At 38.7% G+C, this 15,257-nt stretch overlaps 1 protein-coding gene across 4 annotated transcripts in view; it reads left to right on the plus strand.

The window, feature by feature from the left end:
• The window catches only part of Slc4a7 (solute carrier family 4 member 7), an 87,760-nt gene that overhangs the window by 27,589 nt on the left and 44,914 nt on the right, over window positions 1-15,257 (plus strand). For 2 of the 4 annotated variants that reach the window (XM_040747621.1, XM_040747623.1), the window contains exons 3-6: window positions 1,636-1,782; window positions 8,597-8,735; window positions 9,369-9,529; window positions 11,719-11,907. In XM_040747621.1, coding sequence (XP_040603555.1) covers window positions 1,636-1,782; window positions 8,597-8,735; window positions 9,369-9,529; window positions 11,719-11,907 — 636 coding nt within the window. Of the gene's footprint in view, window positions 1-1,635; window positions 1,783-8,596; window positions 8,736-9,368; window positions 9,530-11,718; window positions 11,908-14,505; window positions 14,875-15,257 lie in introns of all 4 variants that reach the window. The other 2 variants (XM_040747625.1, XM_040747622.1) reach the window with 2 other exon arrangements.

Here is a 15,257-nt window from a genome sequence, read left to right on the forward strand (position 1 = left end):
ATAGCTAATATACCAGCCTGGCCTTGAACTTACAGTCCAGATTCACCCTCCCAAGTGCTGGGATGATAGGCTGTGCTACCTGGCCTAGACACATTTACTTGATTGACATGAATATTTTGACAGCTGATACATGACAACAGTATTGGTTTGGAAATTAAAACAAAATTTTAGGGAGTCAGCAGATTTGCAAGTAGGAAATAGACATGCTTAGGATCAAATGTAGTTGATAAGGACCAATTGCACTTTTAAATTTCATCTAAGAGGCCAGGCATTGTGGTACGTTACTGTAATCCCCATCTGTAGGCAGAGGCAGGAGGATTCTGGGTTTAGTGCTAGTCTAGCAAGACCTGTCTCAAAAGGGAAAATGAGGACAGAAAATCTCATCTAAGGATAAAGAGTTTCTTTGAGTATTTATTTCTTGACTGTCTTAGGAATTTTTGTGTGTGTGTGAAAAGAGTATCATTAGCCTAATATTTCAGCATATTCTTTATTTATATATAAAGGCAAAAAGCAACTCTTTGTCAAGAGGCCCCCCCCACACTCCCAATAATTGAGTTTTTTGAATTTGTAGTGAACTGTTTAAACTATTTGAAAAAATCAGTTGTTACCTTAGTAGTGGACACAGTGTTGTTAGCTTTGTGTAAGTAGTCCATTTCGTTTAGTGGACAAAGTAGAAATTATCTTTGTGTTGCTTTGGGGGATTAGAATACAAAGGATAATACTTTCCCAGTAGTTGCTTTTCTTATTCTAAAAACACACAGTAATGGTGTTATAAAATCTTTTCTGCTACTCTGTATATAGATTTTAAAGATATATTTAGCTCTTTATGTGTTTTGCCTTTTTGTATGTATATGCATCATGTGTATACTGGTGCCTACAGAAGTTAGAAGAGGTTTTGAATCCCCTAGAACTGGGGTTGCAGATGGTTTTGAGTTGCCATGTAGGTACTAGGAATAAACCTGGAAACTCTGGAAGAGAAACAAGTGTTCTTGACCATTGAATCATCTTTTCAACTCTAATTGATGTTTTAAAATTATGTTTGAATTTTGTTCTGATTCTAGTTTTAAAAAATCTTTGAAACAATGAAAAAATAGTAAATAAACATTTATTTAAATGTTAGTACATTATGATATATGAGTTACTTAATAACCCTTAAGATATATTTTAAGATTATCTACTAACTTGAATTGGCCATGAATGTACATAGATATGTATATATGTATGTTTTTGTGTATGTATCCATAAACACTTAGGTATTTTTGTTTATTTTTTTGTAAGTATATAGTTTGTTTTGTTTGCTTGTTTCTTACCTCTTTAAAGTCCAGGTTTACCATGAAATGTAAATCTTCCTGCCTTAGCTTCCTGAGTTCTGGGATTGTTCCCTTTTAAAGTAGAATAAATTTATCTCTATATTGTATGGTAAATCTAGCTTTTCTTGGTTGACCTGAGATGACAAGCTGATACTTACCGCAGTAGTCTATGTGGCTAGGTTAATTATCAGTTAGTAATGTAAAGCTCTACCATAACATGTAGCGCTTTAAAATAAATCATTGAAGACCGCCATTGTTGACGTCATGAGTTTACATGTAATTCTTTGTTTCTAAAGTGTGATGTGCTTTCTTGAATGTCATACAGGCCACAGAGCTGTATATGTTGGCGTTCATGTACCATTTAGTAAAGAAAGTCGTCGGCGTCACAAACATCGAGGGCACAAGCATCACCACCGGAGAAGAAAAGACAAAGACTCCGATAAAGAAGATGGACGGGAGTCTCCTTCTTATGGTAGGAAGAAGTTGCTTTCCACGGATGGCTTAAACTTTTTTTCTAAGAAATATGTTTTCACTTCATTCCTTTAACTATATATCTGCAGTAATTGGGATACATTGGGAGGGGGCCAATAAGGCCTCTCTGAGCAGCCCAGCTGGCCTCAGACTTTTAGTCTTCTGAATGCAGGCACTATAAGGTATTCCACCAAGGTCGTCCCCTCCCCTCCCCTCGCCTCTCCTCCCCTCATCTTCCCTCCTCTCATCTCCTCTTTATCTCATCTCTTCACTGTCCCTTCCCTGTCCCTTTTCCTTTCTTTCCCTTCTGCTCTAACATTCCTTCTTTCTGCCTGCTGGATAATTAAATCCAGGGCCTCTTGCATTCGAAGTAAGCGTACTATTGCTGAACTATTTCCTCATCCCATAGGATTTTTTTTTTAATTAAGAAGAGTATTGGCTAGTAGCGTAAGATCTCATTGCTATAAATGGGGGTCATGGTGGCAGTGGGACCCTTGTTTTCTTTTTAAGACTTTGAATTATAAAAATTGGTCCTTGTTATTCAGTTCTCAAATTAGTGTTGTTTTATATCCTTTACTCTGTCATATACTTCACTCCTTGACTATACATTAAGCAGACATCTGCAGGACTAAAGTTCCTGGAGAGAGAACACCACATTACTTTGACTTCTTTGCTCTTTTGAGACAGGGTTTCACTGTGTAGCTCTACTGGGCCTGGAACTTACTTACTATGTAGACCAGGATGACTTTGAATTTGCAGCTGTCTTCCTTCCTGACTCCCATTGCTGAGATTACAGGTGTGTCACCATACCTGGCTTTCTTGTTTCTTTTTTTTTTTTTGTTTTTGTTTTTGTTTTTACGAGACAGGGTTTCTCTGTATTGTTTCAGAGGCTATCGGTCCAGCCTGGCCTCGAACTCACAAAGATCCGCCTGCCTCTGCCTCCCGAGTGCTGGGATTAAAGGCGTGCACCACCACCGCCCAGCTCTTGTTTCTTTTTAAGCTATATTTTTGGCTAGAAGATTTTAATTCCTTGAATACCTGGTTACCTAAGGAAGAAATAGTGGTCTGATTTGTCAGTATTGTATGTTTAGAAGGACAAGAGGTTTCCCTCCCTCCCTCCCTCCCTCCCTCCCTCCCTCCCTCCCTCCCTCCCTCCCTCCCTCCCTCCATCCTTCCTTTAATCCTTTCTTCCCTCTCCTCCTTTAATTCTTTCTGTTTTGTGTTTTGAGATGGAGTCTCTCTATTCTGGAACTCATTATGTATGTAGATCAGGCTGACCTTGAATTTACATAAATCCTCCTGTCTATGCCTCCTAAGAATTGGGATTAAAGGTGTGCACCACCACATCTGGCTGTAGAAGGTCAGATTTTTATGTTATTTAAAAGCAGAATGCCAATGGAATTTAGAAAGCAAAAGGTATTTATAAATGGGCAGAGGACAGAGAAACATATATTTCCCCTGGATAAAGATAGACAGAGTTGGGTGGTCCTGAGACTCATTGTATCTGAAGGGAGACTTAGATGACATGTGAGACATCCCTGGTGTCTAGTGAGTGCTTTCTAAGAAGGCTGCATGAGCTGTAGGGTTCTCTGAAGCCTAGGCTGGCCTGGGGCTCACTATAAGTCAGGGTGTCCTTAAGCTTGTGCCCATCGTTTTGGGATCTGGGATTACAGCTGTGCCACAGCTACACCTGTCTTGAACTTTAGGTTCTTGTGTGCTATACTAAAAGTATGGATGGAAACCTGCTGTGTATATGATCATGAAGCCAATACTGCTGGCCTGCTGAATATTTATATGTGCTTTTTAATCCTGGCTCCTCCCTCCTTTTTTTTGTTGTTTCTAGGAATTGAACCCACTAATTCTTGGCACATGCTAGGCAAGAATACTCAGCTACATTCCCAACTCTCCCAGTAGTTTTAAAAGATGAACATTATTATTTTCATTTCATAAGAAAGCTTGCCTAAGTTTTGACTCAGAGAGGCTAATTGATAAGAATTTCTTGAGCTTTTACGAAGAGGAAATAGCGATCTAATAATATTAAACTAAGAGGTTATATACTGAACAGAGATCATGTAGCTAGCAATGATTAAATGAGGGGTTGGTAAGATGGATCAGGTGGGTAAAGATGGTTGTCCCCAAGCCTGATGACTTGAGTTTGATTGCCAGAACCCACATGACACAGAGAGAGAACTGACACCTGTCTTGGGATATTTGTACACTGTGTGAAGGTGTATTGCTGTGATTGGTATAATTAAAAGCTGAACGGCCAATAGCTTGGCATGAGGTATGGGTGGAACTTCCATCAGAGAGAGAACTCTGGGAAGAAGAAAGTCTGAGTCGCCAGTCAGATTTAGAAGAAGCAGAATGGGCAGTACAGAGATGAGGTAATGCCATGTGGCAGAATGCAGTTTAATATAGATGGGTTACTTTAAGTTTTAAGTGCTAATTGAGAACAAGGCTAAGCTAAGGTTAAGTTTTCACAATTGCTAAGTCTCCATGTCATTGTGAGACTAGAAGGTACTGCTACAGACGCTTGCAAGTTGTTTTCTTGACAGCCTCATGTTTGCACCGTGCACTTCTGCCATGCACACATTCACTCAGAAAATAAGTAAGTTCATTCTGTTAAATAAATTCTGTAAAATGGAATCTATTCTATAAAAAATGAATTCTGGATTTAGCAAAGATCACTGTGAACCTAATTGGGACATTAAGGGAATGGAGAAAAGACAAATGCGTGGACACAGAAAAGCTGAAGTCAAGTGGACTTGGCTCTCTGATGGAGAAGCTGCAGCAGCCGATAGGCCCAATGTGCTTATTATATACAGGTGGGCAGGGAGGCAGGATTATTGCATAAAACTGAACAAGAAGACATATTTGGCTAATCTGGGTAGGAGCAGTCTTTTGTAGGGGAGCAGGTTTTGATGCTGAACTTCTGGAGATGGCAGAAAGCTACAGTGGGTATTTCCTGCTTACTGTGAATGTTTGCACTCTGACCCATTGAAGACTTTGCCACTCTGATGGGCCTGAGCATTGGAGTGCTTGATGTGACTGCTGCTGTCAGTAGCACACATTCACTCACCCCTGTATAGCCCTATTAATCATGCCACTGTTGCATTAGTGAGTCTGTCTCTCCTGGTAGATCCGTATTGTATCACTCAACATCCAGGAGGGGTAAGCTAGCCAGCAAAGAGAAAACTTTCTGGTCAGTTCAAGATTGTTTTCTCTATATCCCATAGCCAAATATTGTGATGTCTTCAGTGATAAAATCTTATGTTCTAGTTATGGTGGATAGCCAAGAGTAGTTGTAGTAGCCTTTGTTATTTGGGTACTTGATGCTGTAACAGTAAACGGCACACTTACTGAAAATAAAACTAAGTATTTATTGTAGAAATTACTCACAAGATACCAAGCAAGTAACCCAGATGAGCCCAGTATTTTTCTGCTGCCGAACCGGAAGCCGAAATCCGGGAAAAGAGACCAAGACTTCTTGTGTGCTGTCTTTTATGCCTTCCCCCGTAACGCCCCCTAGCCATGCCCAAAAGTGGGCCTGGCTAGTGATGTAGTTCACTGCCTATGTACGTATACGTCTTTACGTCCGTCCGTATACGTCTTTAGTCATGCCTAAAGTGGGTGTGGTTAGCGGTGTGGTAAACCACTCTTTTATTACCTCATCTGTATGCGCCTCTAGTAAGTCACATGGTTAATGGCGGCATACAGGCTTTCTCCTACAATTCCCCTTTTAGTCTAAAAAGGACAATTAACTTGTGTCAATGAACAAATTGTATCAAACATCTATTCTATCTAAACCTAAACTTATCTGAAAGAAACACCCAAATCTGAACACCTCCTTCCAATCCCAACTCTAAAATAATTGAAAACTAACACTAACAGGTGTAAACTATCCTATAATATCAATAGTAGGGAGAGGGGGCGTGGAATTCTCAAACCTACTTCCTGCTGAAATGGGACGATGATAGTCTCATGGGGACCTGTGAGAAGAAAAATGTTAGTGTAACAAAATCTCAGTAGATCAGACAGTCTCTGTATGGTAGGAGATGCTTGATTGAAGTTCCTGACTGGGGTTCTAGTGTTGATTGAAGCTCTCATCTGAAGCTCTGGCCAGATTGTAGAAGATGTGCTGTTTCAGTTTCTTGGTCCGGAGTTGTGTAGAGTGATGTAGTTTCAAGCCAGTTTCAGGATAGTGCTTGTCAGGTGGAGTCAATGATGTGGGGCAGTTCAGATGCCTCCAGTTGAATCAGGTGAAGTCAAGGAAGTGGATCCTCATTCTCTTTCTGAAGCAGTTGAAGATTGCTGTCAGGAAATCCCCCTTTTCTCTGGAAAACTCAAACAGTAATGTTAACAAAGAAATATTTTAACTTTTATATGTATGCATACTGGAAGAGGTGACAATAGGGAAGATGGTAAACCTGAAGGAAATTAGACTTTTCAGAAAAAAAAATCCACAGATAACAGTCCCTAATTTTATTTTTCTTCTGTCTTACATCAGGTACTCTTGAGGCTTTCTGGCCAGTAACTTGGTGGGAGATAACTTATGCATTATCCACTCTTGCAGGAAAACTCTGTTGAAGCTTTTTAAAATACATATATTTATTTTAATTGTCTTAAAACTGTTTTCTTAAGACTTCCTCATACATCCTTTGCTTCGCTCACTCCCCATCCTACTTTTTCTCCCATCCTCTGCCTCCAATCAAGCTGTTTGTGCCCTATCTGTTCTCGAGTTGGACAGAACTTGCAAAACGATAGTTTGGTCTCTGGGTAGCACATAGCCCAGGCTCTGAATTGTGAGAAGAGATGAGAAGGATTAAGTCCAGTGCTTGCCTGAACTCACTGCTCAGGAACTATTTTCTGGTGAGGTGCTGACCAACTCTCAGGAATCTGGGTTAAAGAAGAATCAAAAAGCAGTGAAGTGTTTCAGTCTTGTTGAGAGTGAGAACCGTACAGGCAACAGAGGTAGAGTCTTGCATAGCACAGGTATGACTAATAGCAGATTTCATATAGTGCAGGACTGTGTGATCCAGACTGTACCCAAAATTGTCAGGTGCAACTAATATAGTGCTTAGAGACAGGCCATTTTGATCCTTATATGTTAGAAAGAAGGAATGGGAGTCAGTGATACCATGCTCACTTAAGAGACTAAGGGAAAAGGTAAAGCATATTAAGTTCAAGGAAAAGAACAAAATCCAAAAATGGAGAGATGTCTCAGTGAAGAGAGCTTGCTGCTCTTTTAGAGGACATGGATTTAGTTCCCACCACTCACCTCAGGCAGCTCACACCTATCTATACTACCTGTAAATCCAGCTACAAGGGATCTGCATCTTTTTCTGGCCTCCCTTGGCACTGTATGCATGCACATGGGTGTTTTGGAGACTGTCCTGGAACTTGCTGTGTAGCAGGCTGGCCTCGAACTCAGTTCCGCCTGCCTCTGTCTCCCGAGTGCTGGGATTAAAGGCATGTGCCACCAATGCCTGACCTTCTGCAAGAATTTTTGTGGCTGAACTTTCCCCAACCGGTGTGTTCATGTTCTGCCTTTGCAACACATGTGATTTGTGCACCTCATGCATAAGAACTACTTGATTGTGCTTAAAAACAATCAATCTCAATGATTTAAGTAAATTTACAAGTTTTGTTTTGGGCCACATTCATAACTGTCTTTGGCCACATGTCTTATCACCTTTATACAGTGATGTCCTGGAACACCTAACCAGTGGAGGAGGGAGGGAGGGAGGGATGGGGGTCGAGTGTATATGACACACATGCATTGCAATGAAGGAAGAAAAGTCTCTCCGTAGATGTAGGGCCATGGAGTAGTAAATCTAAGCAGTCTGCAAAACTATGAGACTAAGTGAATCAGTCGCAGTAGAAAATCAACTTTTTCTCACTAGTAGCAATGAATACTTGAAGTGGAAATTAAAAATACTGTTTACAGTAGCACTAAAAACAGTTCTTAAGTAATAAATCCATTAAAAACCACGCAAGTCCTGAGTGTAGGAGCAGTTGACCACAGTAATATTGCTTTGGCCTCTAGCATTCATTCAGCACAACACCTGTGGAAACTTTTGACATATTTTTTATCTCAATTCTCCCAGTTGTTATATTTTCATTTTTCTGGAGGGTTCCTATTGGACTCTCCTCCTTTGGTCTCCAAATCACTTAATTTTCATTTTTCATTGTGTCATTTCCTTGTGTCTGCCATTTCTTTTCACATCTCTCTTTAACTTTCCTCTTCAAGGGTTTTGTTTGTTGCATCCACAGGGTCCTGGAGGATTGTTTACATAGGTGTCAATTTTAGTGTGAACTCATTTCTCATGTACAGCAGATGGTTTTCTGCTACTGAAGAGGTAGTGTCTATTCTGCTAGTATGTGTCCTGCAGTGGCTTTGGCTGAAACCCCAGCTAATGGTTACATTTCTCTACAGCAGCTGGAAAGCCGGCTTGCACTTATTGACAGCTTGAAGTTTCACATCTGTTTCTGAAATGTGAAGGCTTCCTCTTCTCTTAATTCATGAACTTAGCTCTCTTAACCATTTTATCTAATACTTCCATTTATACTATATGACTTGAATATGTATACTGTATATTTTGGATGTTGGAAGTAAGATTTGTATGATCCTGTCTTGACTGGAACTTCCTGTGTAGACTAGGCTGGCCTAGAACTTGAAATGATCTTCTTGCCTTAGTTGTCTGAGGCCTAGAATTATACTTGTGAACCACCAGACCACACCAAAATCTATTTTATGTGACAGAAGTGTTTCAGTTTCAAAGCTTACCCTTAAAAGTATGTACTGTTTTGTTAAGACACACCGTCACAGAGGGTGCAGTTCATCCTCGGGACTGAAGACGATGATGAGGAGCATATTCCCCATGACCTCTTCACAGAGATGGATGAGCTCTGCTACAGAGATGGAGAAGAGTATGAATGGAAGGAGACTGCCAGGTAACACTGTTGAAATTACAAGATACAGTTGGTGATTTGTTTCTTCGATTACTTATTTATTGAGGCAGGGTCTTGTTTCATAACACTGGCTGGTCAGGAATTTAGGATGAAGTCCAATCTCCTCTTTCTACTACTTAGTGCTGGGATTGTAAGAATGAGCCACCTTTCTGGTGCTTTAAATTAGAGGATTTACTTGTTAATGCCTGGGAATTTCTTTTTTTTTTGTTCTTTGCTCATAATTTATTTCCTTGAATGTGCTCATTTAGTATGTAATAAAATTGTTTGTATGGTCGGTATTCAGATGTCTTTGAACACATTGGAAGCTAAAATCTTACATTGTGAAATGTTGCAGTTTTCGTTTTGTAGTCTTACTACTTTAAATATAATTTCATTTGTCACACAATGGAACAAACTATGATGACCAATTTGTATGTTGTTAAACTGCAGGCTTACCATGTGATGTAGATGGTGGTAAAGGCAATATATATACCATTGTCCTAGTTTGTGGAAATGTGTCTGAGTATTTTGTTCCAGTAGTGATTTCTTGTTTTTTATTTTTTTAGATCAAGTTTATGTCATTAAAATAAACAAATGGGATGCCCATTTTTCAGTTTTTCTATATTATTCATTTAGGTGGCTGAAATTTGAAGAGGATGTTGAAGACGGTGGTGACCGATGGAGTAAACCCTATGTGGCAACTCTCTCCTTGCACAGTCTCTTTGAATTGAGGAGTTGTATCCTAAATGGAACAGTCATGCTGGATATGAGAGCAAGCACTCTTGATGAAATAGCAGGTTATATAGTAAACTGACTTTTATGTTTAAGATAATTAAACAGAGAAAATAAGGTGTTATTTTAAGATACTCATTTAACAAATTCTCTCTTCAGGGGCAATGTAGGTTTGTGTAGAGACTTACAGGTTAAATTAGCAGTATGACCACTGTCATCAGCACATATGTGGTCTGCCTTCTGGGAGTTTTCAGGAAAGTCTTTCATGGTGAAAGTCCAGTGAGAATATTATGTGTCTACCTCTCAAATCAGAGCACCTGGACCTAAGAAGCAGGTATATAAGAGAAAAGACAGTGTTTATGGAGGAGTGTGAGCAAGAAGAAAGTTCCAGTGCGGTGTCAACAGTGGGACTTGGGAAAGATAGAGGGCTGATAGTTCAGCCCTGTGTGCACAGTACTCACCTAGTATGCATGAGCCCAGACTAACTTCTCCCTTTGCCCAAAACAGGGATAGATTGTGGTCCCCCTGAGTTTTTGGGCTGAAGCATTGATTTTATATGGTGAACAGTGAGCATTGAGGTAGTTTTGATAGGAAAGGAGTAATGCTGATATGTGCTTTCAGAAGATTATCCTGGTCAGAAAATGCAGGGTAACTGAACTAAGATGCCGATTGAAACAAGACGTCCAGCTATTTCCTTAGAGTTGTATAAGTTAGTGAGGCAAATGTTAGATATAGTAGTGGAAACAAAGGATTATGGACTTGAAGGGTTATACCGAGGGAGAGAGGAAAAGTTGTGATTATTTGACGACTTTGGTTTACAGATGCTCAACACCAAAATCATGTCTGTTTTAAATAAGCACAGTACTGTGTAGTCACTGAAGATTGCTTCCACAGAAAACATCCGATTGGTTATTTTGATTTGTTAAGAAAGCCACAAACTTAATTGTAATTCTTGGGCTATAAATAATTTGAGTTTTACCTGATTGTTAGATTTGACTCTGCTCCAAATCTTTAAATTGTCAAGTCCCATTCTTATATGAATGACTGAAAAACTGAGTATCGTGTATGGGCAGATGAGTTCCCCTTTCATTTTATAGTTGTCACAAAATAGAACTCTTACTTTTAAAAAGTTTATTGTTTTAAAAAGAATATTGTTACTTATTCTTAGGCAGTTTCATACCTATAGTGTATCTTGATAATTTCTACTAGTATGTCTGCCCAATCCTGGCTTCTCAGTCCCCCTAACATGCCTCCTTTGACTTTCCCCTTGTCTGATGGGTATGAGTGTGCTGCCATTCTCCAGAGCACAGAATGTGATGCTTTGAGAGAGTGTAATCAAGCACTCACTTGTGTGATGAACTGTGATTATGCTCGCATTAAGAATTACCCATTTGGTTGACTTTTCCATTTTTCTTTTAGGGTAATTTTATCATAGTTTTGAAGATTTGACTTAAAATGATCTCTAACAGGGTAGGGGAATTAATTCAGTGGTAGAGCATTTGCTTAGCGTATATAAGGGTTCCATCCTTAAGAGAAAAAAAAAAGCAACAACAAAGAGAGCCACCGTACCAGGCTCTTAGTGCTATTGTTTAAAAATCTGTTCAGGGACTGGAGAGGTGGCTCAGTGGTTAAGGGCATTTGTTGTTGCAAAGGACTTGGGCTTGATTTCCAGTACTCTCACCTGGCAGCTCACAACTGTCTGTGACTCCAGTTCCAGGGATCTGATGCCCTCTTCTAATTTCTACAGGCTCCTGCAAGCACATGATACACGTCAGGAACGGACACAAATTTGTAAAATAAATAAATACCTTTTTTAAACTTTGTGCCCTGAAAGTATGCACAGTAATGCATAGGATGGCACTGGCATCAGTCCTTCCGTTCTCGCATTCCTTTTATTTCTCGACAGAATACTTCGTCTGGATTTTTTTTCGACTTCATTGTTCTGTACCTCTAAAAGAGTAAGAGCTACCACTTCTTTACTGCCCTATTCCTAGCACAGCACAAAGAATTGGAGGAAATCATTGGAAGCCCATGCCATTGAATATTTAGCTAAATAGAACCAACTACTCTTTCATTTGTTAACTAGAATTTTCTCTGTCTATATGGGAAAGCAGCCTCTTTAAAAAATACTACTTAGGGAAATAAGGTCTTGCTAACTATATTTTTTTGTTGTATTGATAAAGTTCATATTTATCTTTATACATATGCTTTAATAATTTTATGTAGTAAAAATAAATTTTTTTCCATTGAATAGATATGGTGTTAGACAACATGATAGCCTCTGGCCAGTTAGATGACTCCATAAGGGAGAATGTCAGAGAAGCTCTCCTGAAGAGACATCATCATCAAAATGAGAAAAGATTCACCAGTCGGATTCCCCTGGTTCGATCTTTTGCAGATATAGGCAAGAAACATTCTGATCCTCACTTGCTTGAAAGGAATGGTGAGATAAGTTGTGGTGTCCAGTTTTTGCTAACATTTCTTAAATGGCATTGCAGTATAATTAATATATGCTTCAAGAAAAGTGTGGTATTTCCAGCTATCATTTTCATTTATTCAAAGTTATTACATTTACAGTGTTTCTTTTTTGTTTGCTTGGTTTTGTTTTTTGAGACAGTCTCTATCTAACACAGGCTGACCTGGAACACTGTGTAGCCTTTGCTGACCTTGAACTTGGATTTCTCTTCTTTAGCCTCTCAAGTGCTAGAATTATAGGCCTGTACCAACAGACTACTGTGAGGTAGAAATCACTTGAATGAAGAAAAAAGTATTCACTGTTACTAAAATGTCATGAATTTTCCTTTAGCAATCTGTAAGTACAGTCACTATTACATCTGCTTTATTGGTTTGATTTGAGGTTTCTTGTGTATTTAAAAGGCATAAATTGTGATCTTTAATTTTAATGTTTGTAATTCTAAATACTGAGTTTGAACTTTGACTATATCAGATTTTTTTCCCTCCCAAATATACTAGAAGTACTTATCATAAGCAAGTGTTTTGGAAGCTGGTTTTGGAAATTAATATACTTTGTGGAAGGTTTCATGATAAGTCTATCTTATACAAATGGCAGACAAGTTGGTGCCTTTTAATCCATTGAAAAGGGCTTAAACCCAGGTACCGAGATCCAGTTCTACTCTTCGTTTCAGAGGATGGTGGCATATTATGTAGAACTTGGGGGAAACAGCATTTTTGTTTTTTAAATTTTACTTTTATATTATGTATGCATATGTTTTGCCTACATATATGTATGTGCACCACTTGAGTGCCTGGTACCTGAGGAGGTCAGAAGAGAGAGTATTGAATCCCCTGGAACTGGAGTTAAAGATGGGTTTAAGTTACCACGGGGTGCCAAAAGCAAAGCCAGTTTCTGTGGAAGAATATTAGGTCTCTTAACTGCTGAGTTTTTACTCTCTTCCTCACCAACCTTAAGAAGTTAGCTGTCAGTTTCTTAGGACTGAAGCACATTGAACATTTGCCTTTCCTTATTGTATGGCTTTCACTTGACTTAAAACAGAGCTGTGATAGCAGAACCTGGAAAGACCAGATACAGAAGCCGATGAGGGACCTTACTGCCTCTAACTGTCATAAAAGAAGCTTAGAAGGATTGCAAGTTGTGACAAATGAAGTATGGGACTCAGTAGCTTTTGTCCTCTTTCTGTCCCTGAATGCTCTTAATTGGTCATCAGCCATATGTGCAAGGCCTTGACGTAATAGAAGTTGACAGCAGCAATTATTTGTAGCTCAGGCTAAGATGTTTTATTTGATCGTTAAGGAGTCTTTTAATCTGTTTAAAATTAGGGTGTGGTACATTTAAGGGACCTAAGTTTAACTTAGAAACAAGTTGTACATGTTTCTGCTTTCATTTTCATTTATTGTATATTTTCTACTGTGGTGAAGTAAATTTATGTACCTCAAGGGCTCTACTAAACTTTTACTCACCATATGCAGTGTTTTCTCTTTATTCTCTTTGTAGTTTAATTTCCTTTCATGTAAGACAATGGCTGCTTTCTTTTAAATGTAATTTTATCATGTTAATTTTGTTATAATTAGTAAACTTTTCTGCATGTAGCACTTTAAAAGCTAAGTGATTGCTGTTTATGTATTAACAGTTGTTTCTATTTATTTTAGTTGCAATACAAATAGTGGGTTTATCACATTCTTTATTTTTGTTACATTTAGATCTCATGATCATGTAGCTTTGATTCCTTACGCCACAAGAGATTGTTAGTTACATTTTTTATACAACTACTATTTTGTTTTAAAAGGCTATAGGAGAAAGAACGTTTCTCGTTTAAGCCTCACTTACTAGTAGTACCAGATATTTTAAGTATTAAGTATTCCTATGCTTTTGAAATATTCTAGACTTACTTTTCTATTGCTCTTGGTAAAATGCTAAAATGCTTTGTTTTTAGCTAGCTAATGCAGCAATTGTATATAGTTGGTTAACTATACTATGGTAGAAGTAAGACATGTGATTTGGAATATTAATTTAAAAGTTGATGATGATTCTTGTAATTCCCTTTGTTTCTCTCCTTCTTTTTTCTTTCCTTTTTTTTTTTTTTTTTTTTTTTTTGAGACAGGGCCTTACTGTGTAATCCTGGCTGACTTGAAACTTGCTTTATAGACCAGGCTAGTCTTGAACTAAGAGATTCACCAAAACTGACTATAATTTTATTGAAAGATAATTCTTATAATTTGTCTTATGCCTTTAAATCTTACTTAAGAGCACTGACAAGCTCCCTGAAAAACATTTGATTTCAGTTTTAAGTTAATTATTAGGTAATGCTAATGTGGAATCTTGTGAGATAATTATCTATAAATGTTTCTCTTTAGGAAAAATGTTTTTTAAATACATATTCAGTCACAGAACTGATTTCAGTTAAATAACTTTTTAGTGACACTATAACAACTAAGAATCTGACTGACTTGCTAACCTCACAGAGGAATTTGAAGCTTGTGATTTGTGGTTTGAGTTGAGTTTTGTGTTTTCTATTTACTTAATGCAATGAACATCATTTTTTACTTACTTGTTTTATCTCAGGCGAAGGCCTGTCAGCCTCTCGCCACTCTTTGCGAACAGGTCTGTCTGCCTCAAACCTTTCCTTGAGAGGAGAATCGCCTTTATCTCTTCTTCTCAGTCATCTTCTTCCTTCTTCGAGAGCTGGAACCCCTGCAGGCTCGAGGTGTACCACCCCAGTGCCCACTCCCCAGAGCAGTCCTCCTTCCAGCCCTGGCTTAAGTCGCCTGGCCTCCAGAAGTTCCCACCAGAGTCAGCCTCAGGCCCCAGAACTACTGGTGTCACCCAACAGGGATGATATTCCCAGAGTAGTAATTCATCCGCCTGAGGAAGACATAGAAGCACTCAAAGCCCAAGAGCAGAAGACTGAGGAAAATGTTGACTTCACTCCAGGCAACTGTGCAGAGTCCTCCACATGTGGTGCTTTCTGCCTCTGGGTCACTTGCACTGAGAATGCCTGTCAGCACATAGCTTGAGCAGCATATGTAGATAATGCTTATGATTTGACTTCTGCATGTTTTGTTCTTTACAGTGCATCACAGGAAAGAATAAAGTTATTAAAACTTAGGTTAAAAAAGTAGTATGAAGAAGGCTGTACATAAGTCGAACCCAAAAATATACGTATATTTAGAGATTACAGTATTTGGGTGACTTAGCAAACATATTGTTGATGTGACTCTTAGAAGGGTGGATCGTGCAGTTTGCTTGTGAGGAACACATGATGGTAATGGGATGAGGTGCCCTTCAACTGTCTGATGCTTTTCTTCAAAGAGTGC

The sequence above is a fragment of the Mesocricetus auratus genome, unplaced genomic scaffold (genome assembly GCF_017639785.1).
Source record: "Mesocricetus auratus isolate SY011 unplaced genomic scaffold, BCM_Maur_2.0 Super-Scaffold_100006, whole genome shotgun sequence".
Classification (NCBI taxonomy): Eukaryota; Metazoa; Chordata; class Mammalia; order Rodentia; family Cricetidae; genus Mesocricetus; species Mesocricetus auratus.